At 37.9% G+C, this 20,119-nt stretch overlaps 1 protein-coding gene across 1 annotated transcript in view; it reads left to right on the forward strand.

The window, feature by feature from the left end:
* Positions 1-20,119, forward strand: part of CSMD1 (CUB and Sushi multiple domains 1) — a 1,149,005-nt gene that overhangs the window by 547,270 nt on the left and 581,616 nt on the right. The window contains exon 4 of the mRNA XM_065681530.1: positions 10,886-11,080. Within this exon, the coding sequence (XP_065537602.1) occupies positions 10,886-11,080 (195 nt within the window). The remainder of the gene's footprint in view (positions 1-10,885; positions 11,081-20,119) is intronic.

Here is a 20,119-nt window from a genome sequence, read left to right on the forward strand (position 1 = left end):
AGGGAGTCTTCTGATTACATTTTTTATGTTGACAGTTTACAACTAACGCTGTGGAAGGATAGCTGAGAAAACAGGAATTCCTTCATGGCCAAATGGTCATTATGATCTTTCTCAGAATGAGATGGGCAGATGTTACACACACTTGTGAAGACTGTACTAACAATCGTACTGACAAAACTGGAAGACATACCATAGAACACACTGAACATTTTAGAGGAGGTGGAAAAGCATGATTTAGATATTTTTAAGAATATGACTAATAACTTCTGATCTCTGGTAACTGGCGAAGTTTCCATTTATAAATTTTGCAGAGCCTCAGATGCTTTTTATAGCCTCTGCCTGGACTGTCATGCTGCACTCATTCTCCTGTTTGAAGAAGAGAGAGCTAAAATCTAGAAATATTGCTCACTGACCTTAGCTCATCTAGGAAAGCGTGTAATACATCTAAGGTAAAAGAAGTATGAGAAATAGAAAGTTTTAGCTTTAACTTCAGATTGCCTTTGTACTTGAGAGTCTCCTGGCATTGTTTGTACAATATTGACTTTTATGGTCTTATAACCAACGGCAAGACATTTATTATATACTTTATAATAAAAGTAAACACACTAAAAATAAAATCCATCAATCTTTCGTTATTACCTGCAAAAGAAAATTAAAATATCAATCTCAATGTGGAAGATGTATTAGAGTTTTGAAGTTGCTGCACACTCCCCTGTGATTTTTGTAGCTGTGCAATCCAGTGCAATTTTGCACATCCTTAGAGATGGACAGACACAGCTGGGTAAATGCTTGTAAAACAAGAAAGCTGTTAGCTTTCAAAAGTGATATGGTCCAAGTATTTTATCTGGAAAATAATGCAATGATTTATGACTGCACAAATACAGAAAAGAACACATAACAGGGAACAGATTTCTCTTATCCTTGGATTCCATGAAAATACGGGTTTCTACTTGCTCAGCTATCAATCATAAATGTAACAGCTTTATTTCTGTAAGCCAATAAGGCTGTGGGGTTTTGTGTGTTTGGTTTCTTTTTTTAAGAAGCAGTTCTCAAGTAGGCCCAACAAAGACACTTGGAACAAAAATGATGCCAGCAGATAAATAATGGGCCATTTTTTCAGTGTGTGTGTTTCTGTCCCATGTAGATTCTTGACTGCTGCATTTGACACCTTGAAGTGTAAATATGGTTTAATTATCAGAAATTCCATGAACTTGCACTTCGTATGTTTTGGATTCTGTGAGTGAACTCTTACTTCTAGAATAAACCAAATGAAATCCATTAATTTTTGTTGAAATAGATTTTAAGAAGGATGTAAATTTCCACTGTTAGGTAACTTGCAGACTAAAGCTACCAAGGTTAGTGTGTATCTGCGTACATGTGTGTATGTGCACGTGTCAATGACACACATTTTTCATTTTTCCGCCGCAAATAGGGTAATAGTCGCCTCAAATCGGTATCTTGTGTGAGATTTGTATTTTGACATACATATAAGCTGCTGGAAGAGGTTTCAGAGAAATCCTGGGATCTTTTATTAAGAAAAACCCTGAAACTTGAGGCATTCAAACTGTAGATTTCCTGTTTTGATCTAATGTGTGTATGTGTGTATGTTCATATAATATGTATATGGTAAAGTAAGTAGACTAAAAACTGAATGTTCACAGAAGCCTTTATTAAATAGCATAACAAAACTATTATATAGAGTAAAAATGACTTTTGTGATAGTACCAATGTAGAGTAATTATTGAGTTACACTTCCTGTGGGAGGCATTTCTTTCAACTATTAGTTTTCTTATTATGTGGTTTCATCTTATCTTTATCACACTGGGGCCTTTTTAAATATCAGAACTTAAACATAAAATTATTTTATTATTTCTGTAGATCCCAGGGGCCAAGCTGTGGACCAATCTCTGTATTACATTAGATATTACCATTTTGTCTGTGCTTGCATAATCTGTGTTCCAGAAGCATATAATGGAAGCCAAGAGTAACCTTGAAGCTCAGGGTCATAAAAAATAGAAAAAAAAATATAATCAGATTAAGTAGCAGTAGCTGCTAGTGGTTCTAAAGGGACTTGTTTCTCAGCAAACACCTTGAACATGGAAACATAGACTGGTTTAAATTGGGAAAGGTCTCTGGTTTGATTTAACACCCATTTACCCCCACCAAAGAAAGACCAAGTCAGATGAGGTCGCATAAGGTCTTGTCCTGTCATGTTATGCCTGCTTCCAAGGACAGATTTGACAGTCTCTCAGGGTAATTGAATTCAATCCTTGGCTGCTGTCAAGTTGGAAAAAAAAAAAACCCAAGAATTCCAAATTCAAAATGGAATTTCCTTTGATGCAACTTGAATCCATTTGGTTCCATCTTGTCACTCTGTGCTTTTGAGGAAAGCCTTCTCTGCACTCTCCCATTAGGTATATGGAGACAGGATTAAGATTCCTGCTTTGCCAAGTAGTTTTTTCTCCATTTGGAGCAAGTCCAACTCCCTCAGCATCCTATCTGAAGACCTGTGACTGCCCCAGACCCTGACCACTGTAGTGGCCATCCTCTGAACTTAATCTGTTATGTCCTTCTTGTACCAGAAAGTCACAGATGGGATACAGTACTCCAGCCACGGACTCACAAATGCAGTGCAGAGGGGAAGAGTAATTTCTGTTGGTCTGCTGGCTGCTATTTTGCTCTTCTGCATCATGGGGTGCAGTTGTGTGTTTGCTACTACAGCACAATGCTGACAGGTCCCTTTCTGCCAAACTGCTTCCCAGCCAGCTAGTGCCACACTGTACAGTTCCAAGGTGTTAGGCTGTCTTGGGAGCAAAATATTGCTTTTGCCTTTGTTGAATTTCATTTTATTTGTGTCACAGTGTTTCAAAGGGGTCTCCACAGCCTGGGGAATAGTGTTCCTGCTCTTCAGTGTATGGACTGCTCCCCAGTTTGGTATAATTTTGAAATCCAGGAGGGTTCATTCTGTCTCCAGTTGCAATAAAATATATTAAAGAATATGAGCTCCATTATGAGCCTTTGAGGGATCATCTAGCAACCAGCTGCCAGTTGAGCTCTCTACTAGTGATCACAGCACTCTGAACCTTGCAGCCCAAGCAATTTCCCTCCTGCTTTAGAGTCCAGTTATCCATTTAATGCTCCACTGGATCTGTTACAAGACTACTATGGACCCTTGTCAAAGGCTTTGCTGAAATCATGGTAGACAACATCCTCTGCTCTCCTCTATTCCTCTAAGCCAGTCATCTCTTTACATAAAGCAATCAATTAGATTGGTTAGGCTTGATTCCCCATAGTGCATCACTGCAGCATGGGCAACAAATAGGAGGAGCTGGAAGCCATTGTGCAGCAGGGAAATCATGACATAGTCACCATCAAAGAAACATGGTGGGATGATTCACATGATTGGAGTGCTGCAATAGATGGCTGCAGGCTCTTCAGAAGGGATAGACAAGGAAAAAGAGGCAGTGGGGTTGCATTGTATGTCAGGGAGTGCGTCAACTGCCTTGAACTCAGTGTTGTAAGTGAGAAGGCTGAATGTTTGTGGGTGAAGATCAGGGGGAAGGCCAGCCAAGCAGATATCCTGGTAGGAGTCTGTTGCAGACCACCTAGACAGGATGAAGCTATGGATAAAGCCTTCTTCAAACAACTGGAAGAAGTTTCACAATTGCTCATCCTTGTTCTCATGGGGGACTTCAACCTGCCAGATATCTGCTGGTAGTACAATAGAGCATAGAAGAAACAATCCAGGAGGTTCTTATAGGATGTGGAAGATAACTTCCTAACCCAGCTGGTTAGTGAGCCAACTAGGGGAGATGCCTGGCTAGATTTGGTGTTTGCAAACAGAGAAGGAATGGTGGGCGATGTGATGGTTGGAGGACATCATGGGCAAAGCAATCACAAAATGATTGAATTTTCAGTCCTTGGAGAAGTCAGGAAGGACATCAACAAAACTTCCACCTTAGACTTCCAGAGGGCTGACTTTGTCCTGTTAAACAGGACACTGGTTAGCGGAATTCCTTAGGAAACATTGCTGAAGGACAAAGGGGTCCAGAAGGCTGGACACTCTTCAAGAGTGAAATCCTCAAGGTGCAAGAGCAGGCGGGTGATCAGATATGGGAACAGGGTATTCCACCACAGGGTAGTGGTGGAATCACCATTCCTGCAAGTGTTAAAAAGCCGTGTAGATGAGGCCTTCAGTGACATGGTGCAGTGCTGGTCTTGGCAGTCCTGGGTTAATTGATCTTAAAGGTCTTTTCCAACCTAGTTTATTCTATGATTCTAGACTCCATGTTGGATCTTACAGCCTAGTGTTGAACTGGAAGTTAAAATCTGGAAAAGATACTCAGTTTATTCTAGGTCTGTCACTGTTGAAGTATAAAAGGGGTTATTACTGATCCCAGTACTGTTTAGCATGACATGACCTGGACAACAGAATGCATGCTCAGCAAGTTTCCAGGTAATACAAAGCTTAGAAGAATGGCTGATACACCAGATGGTTGGGCTGCCATTCAAAGGGATATTAGCAGGATGGAGAAATAGACAAACAGAAATCTCATAGAACTCAATGAAAAGAAATCCAGAGAAAATGAAATCCAAAGTCTTGCCCCAGGCAACAGTAGCAGAAGGGGGCCAACCAGCTAGAAGGCAGCTTTACAGAGAAGAACCTGTGGACATCTTGTTCACCACAGGTTGGCAATATGCCCTTGTTACAAAGCAGGTTGAGGGAGATGATTGTTCACTTCTACTTAGCACTGGTGAGCCACACCTGGAGAGCTGTGCCCAGTTCTGGGCTCCGCAGTACAAGAAAGAAACATGGGCATACTGAAGTGAGTCCAGCAAAGGTCTACAAAGATGGTTAAGGGCTTGGCACATCTGACTTGAGAAGAAACACAGGTGTCTGGGATTGTTCAGCTTGGAGAAGAGAATGCTCAAGAGAATCTTTCTGAGGTGTGTATATACCCTTATCTAGGGATGGGTAAAGATGATGCAGTCAGACTCTCGCAGTGGTCACTGGCAGGATGGAAGGCAATGGGCACGAAGTGAAATAAAGAAAATTCCATTTAAACATAAGACATAGTTTTTTTCAATATATATGTATTTTAATATTTATTTATTTATTCTGTGAGGTTGCTCAGACACTGCAAAAGGTTGCCCAGAGAGTCTATTGAGTCTTCGTCTATGGAGATACTAAAACCAGAAACAGACATAGTCTGGGCAACCTGCTCTAGCTTCGGCGTCTCTTTTGCATTCCAAAAAGTGCTATATTCCTGAAGGCAAGATTGTAGTCCATGGGTTTTTAGAATAAAGAATTTTGCAAAGGGTAGGTCTGTGCAGTTTCTGCCGTGGTATCGTCCTCTAACAAATTACCTACATGTATCTACAGTGTTCCATACTAATGTGGAAATCAGCACTGGTAGATCAATTAGCTATTCATTGTACATAGCTCCTGGAAGTAGAAAGGACAAAGTTGTTTAATAAATTGACAGTGAAATATTACATGCTTTTCAATTGATTCAGTATTCGGAATTACTTAAAAAAGAAAGGTCAAAATGCACTCTAATGGAGTTTAATGTAAGACATTAGAAACTAAAAAAAATCAAATATATTGATTTTGTAGTCTGTTTCTAGGTAGGAATGGCAGATAGAGTTCTACAGAACTCTTTGGAATTAGTTTTTAAAGCAAATTTCATTACTTGCACCTAAAGAAAGAAATATTACTTCCAGAACAGATTTATTAAAGAAAGTACTTTTATATGTACGTACATATAAGCATATTTCGAAGTCCATCTTTTGTTAATACAGCACTTTTAGTTTGGTAGATTGAAAGACTATTATTCCCTCCCAACATGAGCACCTTTTTTAAATGGTGCTTTTCTGAGTTGGAGCAGAAACTTTAGTTTCAGTGCCATTCTTGCAAGAAAATGTAGCATTTTTTCCTCTCCCATTTGTTAGCTTATTTTATTCTGTTTTCATAAGAAGTATAGTTATTGTACTTCTCAAAAAGTATTTTCTTCTTCTGTGGCTCTAGAATACAGTGGTATGTGTATCTTCTATTTATGCATGAAACTACAGTGTATACTGCTGCCTGTAGCCATGTGGACAGGGTGTCATGTCATCATAGAATCATAGAATAGTTAGGGTTGGAAAGGACCTCAAGATCATCTAGTTCCAACCCCCCTGCCATGGACAGGGACACCTCACACTAAACCATCCCACCCAAGGCTACATCCAGCCTGGCCTTGAACACCGCCAGGGATGGAGCACTCACAACCTCCCTGGGCAACCCATTCCAGTGCCTCACCACCCTAACAGGAAAGAATTTCCTCCTTATAACCAACTTAAACTTCCCCTGTTTAAGTTTTAACCCGTTACCCCTTGTCCTGTCACTACAGTCCCTGACGAAGAGTCCCTCCCCAGTACCCCTATAGGCCCCCTTCAGATACTGGAAGGCTGCTATTAGGTCTCCACGCAGCCTTCTCTTCTCCAGGCTGAACAGCCCCAACTTTCTCAGCCTGTCTTCATACGGGAGGTGCTCCAGTCCCCTGATCATCCTCGTGGCCCTCCTCTGGACTTGTTCCAGCAGTTCCATGTCCTTTTTATGTTGAGGACACCAGAACTGCACACAATACTCCAGGTGAGGTCTCACAAGAGCAGAGTAGAGGGGCAGGATCACCTCCTTCGACCTGCTGGTCACGCTCCTTTTGATGCAGCCCAGGATATGGTTGGCTTTCTGGGCTGCGAGCGCACACTGCCAGCTCATGTTCATTTTCTCATCGACCAGCACCCCCAAGTCCTTCTCTGCAGGGCTGCTCTGAATCTCTTCTTTGCCCAGTCTGTAGCTGTGCCTGGGATTGCTCCGACTCAGGTGTAGGACCTTACACTTGTCGTGGTTGAACTTCATAAGGTTGGCATCAGCCCACCTCACAAGCGTGTCTAGGTCCCTCTGGATGGCATCCCTTCCCTCCAGCATATCAACCGGACCACACAGCTTGGTGTCATCAGCAAACTTGCTGAGGGCGCACTCAATCCCACTGCCTCTTACACATCCTGACATATGCCTTGAATTTTTTTGTAACCCTGATTTTCCCCACAGAAATTACTTCCAATGTTGTGATTCCAAAACTCTCAAGTGTATCAGGGGACTCTGTGACTTCCTCCTAACTTATGCTTTTTACTTTGGTGTGGTTTTGCCTGTAGCCACCAATGTGGCTGTGGTAGGAAACATACAGGGGGTCTGTAATAGAGGGAATATGGAACAGCAAAAAGTAGGCAAGTTTGCATTTGGCTGAACTTAGTTTCAGTCTGGAAAACTTTTCCAGTTGTTTCAGGAAGAACAGGAAAAAGAACAAATAACATGTATCCTTGAAATATCTTGTAAAGCTATTGAAATAAGTGACGGAAAAACTTGTACCTTGCTCCTTCCTTTCCTCTTTTCACTTCCCATTTTTCTTAATTTCAATTAAGCTACTTTCTGAATGGTTGCTGTCAAGTTCCGACTGCCATGTGGGTCACTGACATGTAAAAGCTGACAGCTGATTCACAGAAAGGTGAAACTGTTATCTTTAAGTGACATACACAGTGTGAGATTTTCCTTATTAAGGCCTCTAGGCAATCTTTGCAATCTAGTTCATGGTAGTAACATCTGAGGGTTAAAAAAAAAAAATCCATTGTGTTCTCTTGGATTCATTGTCATATTGAGTCTCTGAATGGTACTTTGATGGGCATGTTTAACCTTTGCATATGATAGCTTTGGTCAGCTAGAACTGTCATAATCCAAAAATTAAACTATTCTGATTACTGTTAGGAGCCTTCAAAGGATAATTCAACTTAGGTCCAGACTAGAAGCAGTAAAGCCTGTGCAGATGAAATTGTGCTGCTACCTCAATATACTTAAATCAGTTTTAGAAAAGCACATAAATAATGTAGTATCCTGTGAACTGTTGCATGTAATATTGTACATGGTCATTCTCAGGTCACTCATCTTTTACTGGTTTTTAGGAGGTTGTGGTAAAATGAATGCCAGTTTCATAATGCAAAGTCCCGTTTTTTTCCTGGGGTTCTTGACAAATAGAGTGAAAACCATCATATTGCAGAAGACCTTCTTTATGCAAATAGAAGACTGATTTACTGCAATACAATTTCAGCAGTTAGCCAATGTCAATTGTCATGTATATATGGCAGATGTAGATTTGCTGTGATGTGTTTTCCTTGGGAAAGTAGTTCATTAGAAATCTTAGTGCCTTGGAAGAAAGACACTTTTTTTTTTTTTTTTGCCCCAGATAGTATACCTAATTATAAAAATTAATGCTGAGCTCTGGCTTGTAGGAATATTGATGTGTATATCAGATCTTCTGATGAAACTACTTATTGCACTGTTTACGTGTAAAAATGTTTTGTTGTGATTTAAGTCCCGTGACCCACCAAGTGGGATGTGGAGGAGTACCATAAAAAAAGAGATAAAACTTGTGAGTTAAGAACAGTTTAACAATTAAAATGTAATAATAACAACAGCAATAGGAACTGGAGAGCTTAGACCAGGAGAGAAAAGTGAGGCACAATGCAATTGGTCACCACGCACTGACTGATACCCAGCCCCATCCAAGCAGCAATTGGCCCCTTTCAGGTGTCTCACTCCAGTTTATATACTGGGAATAATGTACTATGCTATGGAATGTCCCTTTGGCTAGTTTGGGTCAGGTGTCCTGTCTCTGCTTCCTGCCAGCTTCTTGTGCCCCTCCCCACTTGCAGAGCATGAAACACTGAAAAGTCCTTGATCAGGGTAAGTGCTAGTTAGCAACAAATAAACCATTGGTGTGTTACCAGGATTGTTCTGACACTAAAGCCAAAACACAGCGCTGCACCAGCTACTGGGAAGAACTCTGACCCAGCCAGAACTGGGATGGTTGATTTGAAAATAGAGATTCTTGTTTCAAATGCGGGTATTCTCCTGTGTTAAAGCATGCAACATTTTTGTTTGTTTGACTTGTCTTGCAAAAATTACCTGTATTAACCTACCGTGACTAAAGCAGCAAAAAGGGGAAAATTTGTCAAGAGAGAGGTAGCGATTTTAATAGTGAAATAAAGCATATACTAGCATATAGCAATATATGCTGTACCATATAATAGAACATTGTTGCCAACCTTTTTGAATGTAAATTAATATGTTTATTCCAATTACTCTAATGTCTTAAAATCACTTTATTTTGTATGTATTCATTCTCATATATGTAAGTCAAACACTGACACTCTTTCCAATGAGCACATATAAATAAATATGCTATTCTATTAAGGCTGCTGAAACAGCACAAGAGAAGTCAGAATCTTACTGTTTGCTTCTATCTTTGGTAGCTATGCAGTCAGCAACCTTAAGTAGTTTCTGTAATGCACAGAAATCTTCAATCTCTGTTCTGCAGTGTTGGTAGAACATTCATCTAGCTCATCGTGCATTAGTGTTACGTGGCTTTCGTTACCTTGTTAATATTTATACAAGATTTGGGGAGTTTTCTCATAAAAGGATGTTGTAAGAGAAAGCATTATCTCTTAATTTTTTAATTTCTGTGTTTTTTTTCCTTTTCAAAATCTTATATAATTTGGGTCATAACTTAAGTGTAATCATGATCATTCAAATGCCAGCGTGACTGTTTGAGTAATGAATTAAGGGTGTGCATTCAATAACTGGACTTACATGATATAACGGGGCTTAATTAGCATTGATACATTGATATAATGCTTCACAGCACTCTGAGGATGTCCATGTATTGAGTAATTAATCCTCTCAACATGCAGGTTAGCGGGGTTAGTATGGTTGTTTATTCTACAGTTGGGTAGAGTTAGAAAAGAGAGAAGCATAGAGTGAAAGAATTTGTCCATGAAATATGTGGTTAATAAAATGATACCTGAATTACATGTGAGCTTTTCAGACTACCGCTTCTTTTCTAAACACTTTTATCTTTTGGGTTCTGTTCATGACATATTTCAGCTTCCTGCCCTTATTTGTTCTGCTGTAGACGAAATTAAAGAACTTTAATTTGTGCTACTTCAATGAAAGGAATTGCGTGCTATTAATAACTTTCAGATGAGATAGAGAACAAAAACAATTGCACTTTCTTCCTTGCAACACACTGTTTTGTTTTTTTCCTAGATGGAGGAGTATATTTAAAATGATAAATAGTTAAGACAACCTCTTCCGAATAACTAATGCTTACAAATGGTAGCAACTTTGTGCGATAAAAAAGAAAATAAGTATGTCCATTCATATCAACCCAAGGTTACCTGCTTAGTCATTGTTTCCTTCCTATTTTCTTTTTCTGTTAGCAAGGATTGACTTAATTTATTTTGCAGAACCCAAGTAATTTGAAAATATGCAGAAAAAACAAACTTCCTAAATATACCTTCGACTTTAATTTACTGTCAGAAAGCAGTTAATTATTGGATTATTTTAATATGCTATTCTATCAACTAAAATGAAAACTGTACATAAAGTTCCTTCTAGTGCCTGCATCCATAATGATGTTGTATAAATGTTTTTGCAGTATTTAAAAAAGGAATTAAATAAAACCTTCTTTTACTTCAGCCAGAGTTTTGGAAGAAACAGCAGGATTTACAGGATACTTTGTTCGAAAATAGATCTGTAAAGAACTTAAATGAGGTGCTCTTAAACCAAGAACTGAGTTCTGGAATTAGCTTTGAAAGTAAAGATATCTGTTATAAACTGAAATCTCTTGTGAAACTATATTCCATAGCCTAATTTTGCCTTAGTTGTGTGAGGAATACTGTTTGTTTTTTTTTTTTTAATAATAATAAAAGCAATTACTTAATTGCAATTGACCAGTATTTATTACCTCATTCTGCAGACTTTAATATTTTTCCTTTTTTCTTTTGACAGTATTACCTAGTCATACTTGTGGCAACCCAGGAGAAATACCTAAAGGAGTACTTCATGGAACAAGATTCAACATTGGAGATAAAATCCGATATAGCTGTATCTCTGGTTACATACTAGAAGGCCATGCCATGTTGACATGTATTGTGAGTCCTGGAAATGGTGCATCATGGGATTTTCCGGTTCCTTTTTGCAGAGGTAAAAAATGAAGACATGAAGTATCTTTAAAATATTAAGACAACATTAAATCAGCAGATTAAATATATTGATGGGGTTTTGGTAGGTTTTTGTTGTTGGTTGGTTGGGTTTTTTTTTTACTTTCTAAATGTAAATGAGAATAATTTTCATAAACAATTTCACCAACATTTTCTGGAGGTCTGAGGTGACCGTGACTGATACACAGTTGCTAGGATCCTAGGGATTTTTGAAAATGATAAATTAAAAATTATCTTTTTTGCAGTCATTTGGAATCACTCTTGACTGTCACAACCTTTCAAAGATGCTACAGAGCAGCCTAACACTGTGGCACACCAAGAACCCTTACTTGCATACCATTAAGTAGCACAAACATGCACATATCCTTATTACTTCTGTAGTTTCTTGTATTGTTTCTCCTGTACTGTAGCTACTACTTTTCTCCCTGAAAGTTCTCCATTATATTAGGAACTTGGAGGCCTGAGGACAGCCTTTGCTAATGAGTAGAGAAGCAGAGGGAATGTGGAGTGCTCTGCCTTTCCCATGTCTTCATCACAAGGTCAGGGGTAGTTGTCTTCTGTAGCAATCTCTGTAGGTTTCCTGTGACTGAAGGATCTTATAATGTAATTCCTCAAAGCAAAGAAATATTTTATAAATTTGTGTATTCCAAAATAAATACAAAAATTTATAATAATAATAAAAAACAATAGGAATTTGGGTCATGTCTGTTGTTTGGAATTCATTTCAGTCAGTACGCTACAAAGATTTATTTTACTAGTGCCTTGAAACAGGAAGAAAACAAAAGTTTTCTGTCTTTCAGTTCTCTGACCTTAGATGGGGTTTTCATTCTTCTAATAAGTGTTAGTAATCGTGTTTCAGAAAAATAAACACATGGTGTCATCAACAACTACTAAATATTTGTTTCTGATGATACACCCATTTTGGCGGCGTGCATTGCATACAAATGTCTATTGACAGGACTGAAATTTTGTTCATAATGTGTAACTCTGAATTTAGTCTATTAAAACTCAGTTTAACCTATAAAAACTCAAGCAGGGGCCTAAGCCTTGTGTAGAACTTAAATGAAATCCAAAGAATTCTGTGTACTTTCTGTGAAGAAATGAGTACCACAACAGCAGAGTTATGTAACAGTTAATGATTTACGTGATCTGAGCCATTCCCACAGTGAATATTTAAGGGTGCATGTGGAATGTAGATTTGGCTAGGTATTTTAAATATTCCTTATTTTGTTTCATTTTATCAGTCTGGAACACATGCTATGAGGTAGCCTTTTCCATTCCCTGTATCTTCAAGAAAGAAAGGTTCCCTTATTCTTTCTCTAAGAATCTTGGTCTTTTCCATGAAGGCACCTTTTGTTACAGTTTTGTTTCTTGATGGTATTACTCTTTTTTGTCATCATGAACTAATTTCATGGCATCCATGCAAGGTAATACAGCAAGTTAAATAAAGATACATGGTTTGTATACAAAAAAATCATAATCTGTTCTCTGTGCTATGTTTCCTTAGTTTTGATGATGCTGGCAAATTATTATTTTCTGCAATTTTGTTGCTTAGTATTTTCAGAAGCATTAAGAAGCTGGTGTCCAGTAATTTATACATTGTCTAACTGTACAAGTGCCGTTTCTGCTAGAAAAAATCCTAGTGAATTACTAAGCCTCCAGGAAGATGTGACTCATATCTGCTGTTTTGTTGCTCTGACTGCTACTCAGTTTCAGAAGTTCTCTCTTTAAAATACAGCCGTGCGGAGGGTGCTGGAGCTGAACTGTACCGCAGATTCATTGATGGCTTAGAACGAAATCTGAACAGAAATAAGCGTGCAATCAATGGCATTTTTAGAAGGTTTAGATAATTTGGCTGTCAAGACTTTGAGACATTGGCTTCATCTTTTTATTGTCTGTTTTCTCTTAATGATTTTTGCTGTGTGAAAATATGGCAACTTCCAAACCGAAAAGATAGAAAACAGTCCCCAAAAGCAGAAAACAGCCTCCAAAGAAAAGTTCAAAGGCAAATTCTGAAAGGATGAGGTAATTATTAGAACTCAGTCCTGTTTTTCCGTATGGTAAGTAAGATCAACCGTGGACATTTTTGCTGTTAGAAGCTGCTGTGTGGTGGCTGCAAAACCACATAGGTGGCTTTCAAGAATTGACAGGGAGAATCAATGGCCCACCTAAATTCTGTTCTGGCATTTGTCCTGAGAATAACAAAGGTCTTTCTTTTCACATTCTTGGCTACCTCAATAGTGTAACCCAAAACATTTGCCTTCTTTATTTTGAGGTTGAAATACTGTGCAGTACGAGCCTGAAACATTTTGCTAGTTAATTTCATTCACTGCAGTAACTCCACTAGTAGCTGATTTATGGTATGTGACTACTTCTAAACGAACTTTGTATAATTAGGTTCTCAATTCTCAGTAATTTTGAGAATCCCTAGTTGATTATAGTTGCATGGGTCTAGATTTTTATGAAGCTAACACTAGCAATACAAATTGGATTAGTGATGCTACAATGGTAAGCTATTCCTTATAGTGAAAATAGCTGTGAGAGGAAGAACATGTAATATGTTATCAGTAAAAAGATACCAAATTATTGGAAGGAAAATAAAGAATAAATAAAGAAGACAAACCAGAAAAAGAGATTATATATCAGAAAGGTCCAAAAGGGTCAAATAATAATCAATTCTGGATTTAAAAAATATTATTTAAGAAATACTTTGGTGAATAATAGATACTGAAGTGTTCTTAGAATAGATAGAGGGAGGAAGGAACTAACTACAGAGATTCAGAGCTGATAGTTTTAAAACATCTAGCAAAAAGAAATTGACATTTTTGGTTTTTTTCCTTACTTTCTGAGGTAGCAAGTAATTCTCTGATCAAATTTCTTCTCAGCCTCTGCGGTTCAGACAAATACAATTTTGTATGTTTTTATAAGTTTAAGGAGGAGAAAAAGATGTCTTGATCCCATCATTTATCCCTGTTTATAAACAAATTTATAAAAAAGAGGTAAAGAAAAAGAATATGTCCTAATAATTCTGCTTATTGATGTTGCATTACATGATAAAATAAGAATATTTTTCCCAATCTGATTTTTAGAGTGTCTTAGCAGATTCCTGCTTTAGCAATTTTGTTCATTTTCAGAATAATCTGAATTGCTACAATATTGACGTTGAGATGAAATTTGAATGAAATTCACTTAGACTTGTCAAGTAGGAAGTCAAAGAAGTGTTTCAGGAAAAGAAGATAGGTTATACTGTATAAATTCTTACACAGTTGTGCAGGACTGATTAGATCTGATGCAACAGAGCTACGGATGCAGCTACATTAATTTTGGGTTTTTTTCTGTATTATGTGCATGTGTGTAAGTTTATATATATTTACACATACATTTTTGTTCTGTGAGTATTGGTAGACCTGACAGAAAAAATTAAAAGATGCCAGATCAAAGTGGATCTGTGCCATAAATTGCCTGGAAGACAGGACCAAGAAGTGAAAAATTTGATGGCATCACAATAAAAACATAGTGAAGGTACCCAAAATGATAAAGGATGAAAGAGAGAACTTCAGTCTGACCATAAGGAACATAAGCAGACTTAACATCAGAGGAAGATACAGTGATTTACTAAAAATGAAAAACAAACCCCAGGGTGGTCATAAAAAGATGAAGGATGTCACAACTACATGTGGACTTCTAGTAATAACTGGATTAACTTTCCTAATTATTATGTGAAATCTGCAAGAGTCATTAATTTACCCTGAGAGAATTAAGCCTTTTGTCTTTTTCATTCAAAATCAGGGCTTTACTATTAATTTGTTATCAACTGTTATTTTAAGGGATCATTATCAGCACTAAAAATATTCTCAAGTGAAGTATTATCATATCACTGGAAAACACTTCAGGATACTTAATTGGAAAAAGAAGAGAGTCTTTACAAGATATCCAGAAGACTGATCTTTTATTTCTGTGGGAGAAAGAGTATGACATTGCAGACTTGATTAATTTCTGAACTTCTTAATCTAGCTATCCTTAGTTTTTTGCATTAAAAAGGTGACCGAATTGGGGTTTTGATTTTAAGTTTGCTAAAGGATGTACTATCAGTTAATAACTGAACTTTTCTGCCGGATTAGCAAATAGTTTGTCCACCACTATTTCTGTTTTATTTGAAATTTATAACATTTTTGACTAATAGATCAGATTTCCTCTCCAGAGTGGATGGTGGGGGAAGAGGTCTTTCTAGTATAACAAACTGATATGATAGAATAAATAAAATTTTTAAAAGCTGCTAAGGTAAGCACAGCATTTGCAAAGAAAAAAGATGGGCCAGTCTCAAGCCCCAGGAAGTACAAGGCTGCTCCACTTATTCCAAGATCGTCAGGGCCAGTAACTACAGACAAACCCACTGCGGTCACTGATATGTCAATGCTAATATGTTCAAAGCAGTGCTGCAGCTGCAGTGGGTGCCGACAGGTGCCTAAACAAATTGCAGCAATTTCTGTGTTTCTATTTTATACATACTATTAACTTTAAGTGAGAAATCTGATTTTAATATACGTGAAATAGACACTATTTTCATAAACCACAATTATTTCTGAAATTTTAACAAAATAATCCCATTCTACTTAGAGAGCAATCCAAATTATTTTGAAGTGTCCTTTGAAAACCCTGGAGAGAGAAAGAAAATTCATCTTAGATGCATGGTCTGATGAGTATTTAATTTATGTGAAGTTGATCAACAGCAAGGAAAGAAATTGAGAAGGGGAGGCACACTGATTAGAGCACTTATCTGGGATGCGGTACATCTGGATTCAAGTGATGATAGAAAAAATAACCCTTCTTACAAGTTTCCATTTTTTTAAAACACAGAAAAGAAGCACAGGTGTTGACTTTTACCTTTTCAAAGTAATGCCTATAAAAAACTAAAATATTAAAGAAGATTAGCAAGTAGAGGTGAATATTTTGATGATTAAAGACCTTGCTGCCAGTTGGAACTTGATTAGATCAATGAGTTATCTGATGAATGTGTAATGCTACACCATTGTAACACTTAGCAATGTTTTTGGTCTTTATGAATGTGGCAGTTTAGCAGCTTGACAGAATTGATAAACTAAAATTTATTTTCAAACTTGGCATTGATATGCTATAGCTTGTTTTTAAGTTTTTGCCAGTAAGACATTTTAAAATTATAATTTTGAGAGTCTTATGTTAAAAAGCCACTTAACTCCTCATATTAATAGTTTACAAAATATCCAAAGTATGTATCTATGAAAGTAATCATTCATGATTATTTCATTGATGTGTTTTCTGTACTGAAGAATTTTATTAAATGAAGTACAATTATCTACTTTTTCACAAATGAAATGCAGAAAATTGCCATTTAATAAAGAATTGAATAAATCATAGAATCATAGAATATCTCAAGTTGGAAGGTACCCGTAAGGATCATTGAGTCCAGTTCCCTGTTCCTCACAGCACTGCCTGAAACTAAACCATATGAGAGAGACCAGTCACTCCTTGAACTCTGACAGGCTTGGTGCCATGACCACTTCCTTGGGAAGCCTGTTCCAGGGATCAACCATCCTCTTGGTGAAGAACCTTTTCCTCATGTCCAACCTGGTTTTCCCCTGAGGATGCTTCATTAAATTTCCTCATGTCCTGTCAGTGGTCTCCAGAGAGGAAATCAGCACCTCCCCCTCCGCTACCCTCCTTGAGGAAGGTGTAGAGTGCAGTTAGGTCACCCCTCAGCGTTCTCTTCTCCAAGCTGAACAGCCAGGTCACCTCTGCCACTCCTCCTAAGTCTTACCTTTGAGACCTTTCACCATCTTGGTCACTTCCTCAGAACATGCTGTAATAGTTTGATGTCCTTCTTGTATTGAGGCACCCAAAACTGCACACAGTACTTGAAGTGGGGCCACACCAGTGCAGTGTAGAGTGGAACAGTCACCTCCCATGCCCAGCCAGCGATGCTGTGCTTGATACACCACAGGGCACGGGTGGCCCTTTTGGCTGCTAGGGCGCACTGTTGACTTATATTCAACTTGCCATCAACCCGCACCCCCTCCTGTATGAAGATAGGCTGAGAAAGTTGGGGCTGTTCATCCTGGAGAAGAGAAGGCTGCATGGAGACCTTATAGCAGCCCTCCAGTATCTGAAGGGGGCTTATAAGGATGCTGGGGAGGGACTCTTCATTAGGGACTGCAGTGATAGAGCAAGTGGTAATGGGTTAAACAGGGGAAGTTTAGATTGGATATAAGGAAGAAATTCTTTATTGTAAGAGTAGCGAGGCACTGGAATGGGTTGCCCAGGGAAGTTGTGAATGCTCCATCCCTGGCGCTGTTCAAGGCTAGGTTGGATGGACAGAGCCTTGGGTGAGATGGTTTAGTGTGAGGTGTCCCTGCCCATGGCAGGTGGGTTGGAACTATGATCTAAAGGTCCTTTCCAACCCTAACTATTCTATGATTCTATGATTCTGTCTCTCTCCCTGGGTTGCTCTCCAGCCTCAATGAGTAAAGAACTGTTTCAGTAGTATTTTCAGTAAGGCATGCTAAATAATGTATGTGCATGGCTCATTTAGAACCCTTTAAAGCTGCATTTTTCTTTAATTTATGCGACTTACAAAATGACACAAAATGACAATATTTCATTTGATGACAACTTATGAGATATCACTCAATTTTTTAATTGCATCTATTCTGTTGCTAGTGATGAAAGAGGTAAGGAAATGGCTACAAATAACATAACAGGACAGAAAATTTATTACTATGAATTTTGTACTTAAGTCACAGCAGTGTTTTATATCAGTTATTTTACAGTAGTAATGTAGCAAAATGATATTTCAAATAAGGAGGTTTCAGTAAAAACTAAAGTTGAATAGCCAATTCTGATCAAGTCAGATTCTAAATTGATTTTGAAAGACTAGATCAGTTTTAAATGTTTGTTCTTTGTTATTATGCAACAACGACAACAAAAAAAGACTTGCATACACATTTTATTAGTTTCTGTATAATAAAGGCACAGAGAATACAGAACATTGCACTCTGGAAAGCATTTATGTGGCAAGAAGAGGAAAGTCTAGTAAAAATGATTGAATGTTCAAGACATTCTATCAGAAAATGATAGAACGTTCAAAACACACCAGTTTAGATGAGGAAGATTTTTAATATACTGTTCCTGTTGTTACCCCATCCTTGGATATCTGCTTAGCAGAGTTTGCACCTCACTTGAAGCAAGATCTCATTTATGTAAGACACAGCTCTACCAAAATTGTCATATTGATATTTTTGGTGAAATGACTCCTCCTAGTTTGAAGAAAAATGTAAGATTTTTCATTGACTGCCATTATTCCTTAGTGATGCTTTTTATTTTTACATATATTAACTTGATGGATTGGTTTATGTGTTTTATTTAAGATACAAATCTTTACAGTATATGTGTTTTTTGTCAAGTGGTACTAGGCATATACGTTTGCATGTATACTTTATAGAAGATGCATTTGCTCTGAATCCCAAGCACTTAATTCCTGACTACTGAGAGATCCAAATGTTTGTAGCTTTATACTTCAAGTAGTCATTTATGCTGATACAAACAGCACTTTGTGCAGTTGCTTACAACTTGAAAAAAACCATGAGTGTTTGGAATTACTTACTTGCACTTTTTAAAATGCAATTTGTAAATCACTTAGAATTTGAATTCATGAAACCTGAGGTACTATCTGCTATCAAATTACTCTAAGCACAGTGAGTGATACATACAGATTCCCAGGTGCTGTTCTAGCTCTCTCAACAACGTGACACAGGGCCATGGCCAAGAAAGGTGATCAGTCCAATGAGGCCAACTAGCTCTGGGGACAGCTAGTGAAACTCAGTGCATGTCCAGACTGTTTGTCTCATCCCCTCTAAGAAGTATGGCCACCTCCTTTCCTCCTGTGCTTACTCTTAGGCATTTTATTACATTTTAGCATTCAACAGTCTGGTTGCCTTAACCTATGTGCCAACTGTAATGAAGGAGGTCCCTAAACCTTCTGGAGCATGGGAAATATGTTAGAGGAAAGATTATTCTTTGCAGCTGCTTGTACCATGGTCTTTCCATAAGACATCCACATCTGTCAGATAGAAAATATTGACTCTGGTCTGAGTTTGTTTCTGGGTCTTACTTGACTCATGTTGCCTTTCCATTTCTGAGCTAACTTGGTTTCTTGCAAACCTCTTCAAAATGTTTTTGTGAATAGATTAAAAAGCTATGCATTCCTCTGGGCAGATATCTGTAGTAGTCTGAGTTCTTTGGCTTTCATTGGTAATGCACAGCATATAAATTTAGATTTTGCATGTGATTGCCAGAAATAATCAACCACATAAACCTTCCTTGTCAGCTGTGAAATTCAGAGCTTTAGAGCTCAAAGCTTATTCAAGGGCTGTGCAGCAGAAACACTGAGTAGCATTGTAATTACTACTAGTGTGTTACTTAATGTCAGTATTAACACAGTGGGAGATGGTGTCATTGAGAATGTTGTAGTAACAAAATATAACAACAAGTGGCTAGTACCAAAGAGTTATGGCTGATTTAGGATTTTGCACATCCTGCTGGCTACCCTGGGTGGGAAAAGCCTGCTTGCTGGCTTTCAAGAATACAGGTAGAACCTGTATGCCATATTAAATGGAAATCATATTCTCACATTTTGATTCTTTAAAATAAAACCAAAACAAAACAAGCCAAATCACACTGTTATGACAAATGTGCAAAAGGTAGAAAATCCCCATGTCACCTTCCTTCCCATGCTCCCAAAAGAGGCGGTGGAAAACACCAGGTTTTGGTGGTTCGTTTAAGCTCTGATACTGATGATGGCATGAGTGGAAATCAGTAATTCAGTGTTAGTTTCTGTACTGAAGCATTGGCACAGAATGTATGAAGTTTATTTGTTGTTCGTTGCTGGTTTAGATGATGATCTGAATTGCTTGAAGATTATACCATTCTGGGTTTGGTTATTTTTTAAAGGAAAAAAGGGTCATTCGAGATGTTACTGGATAACAAATCT

Source organism: Lathamus discolor, chromosome 5 (genome assembly GCF_037157495.1).
Source record: "Lathamus discolor isolate bLatDis1 chromosome 5, bLatDis1.hap1, whole genome shotgun sequence".
Taxonomy (NCBI): Eukaryota; Metazoa; Chordata; class Aves; order Psittaciformes; family Psittacidae; genus Lathamus; species Lathamus discolor.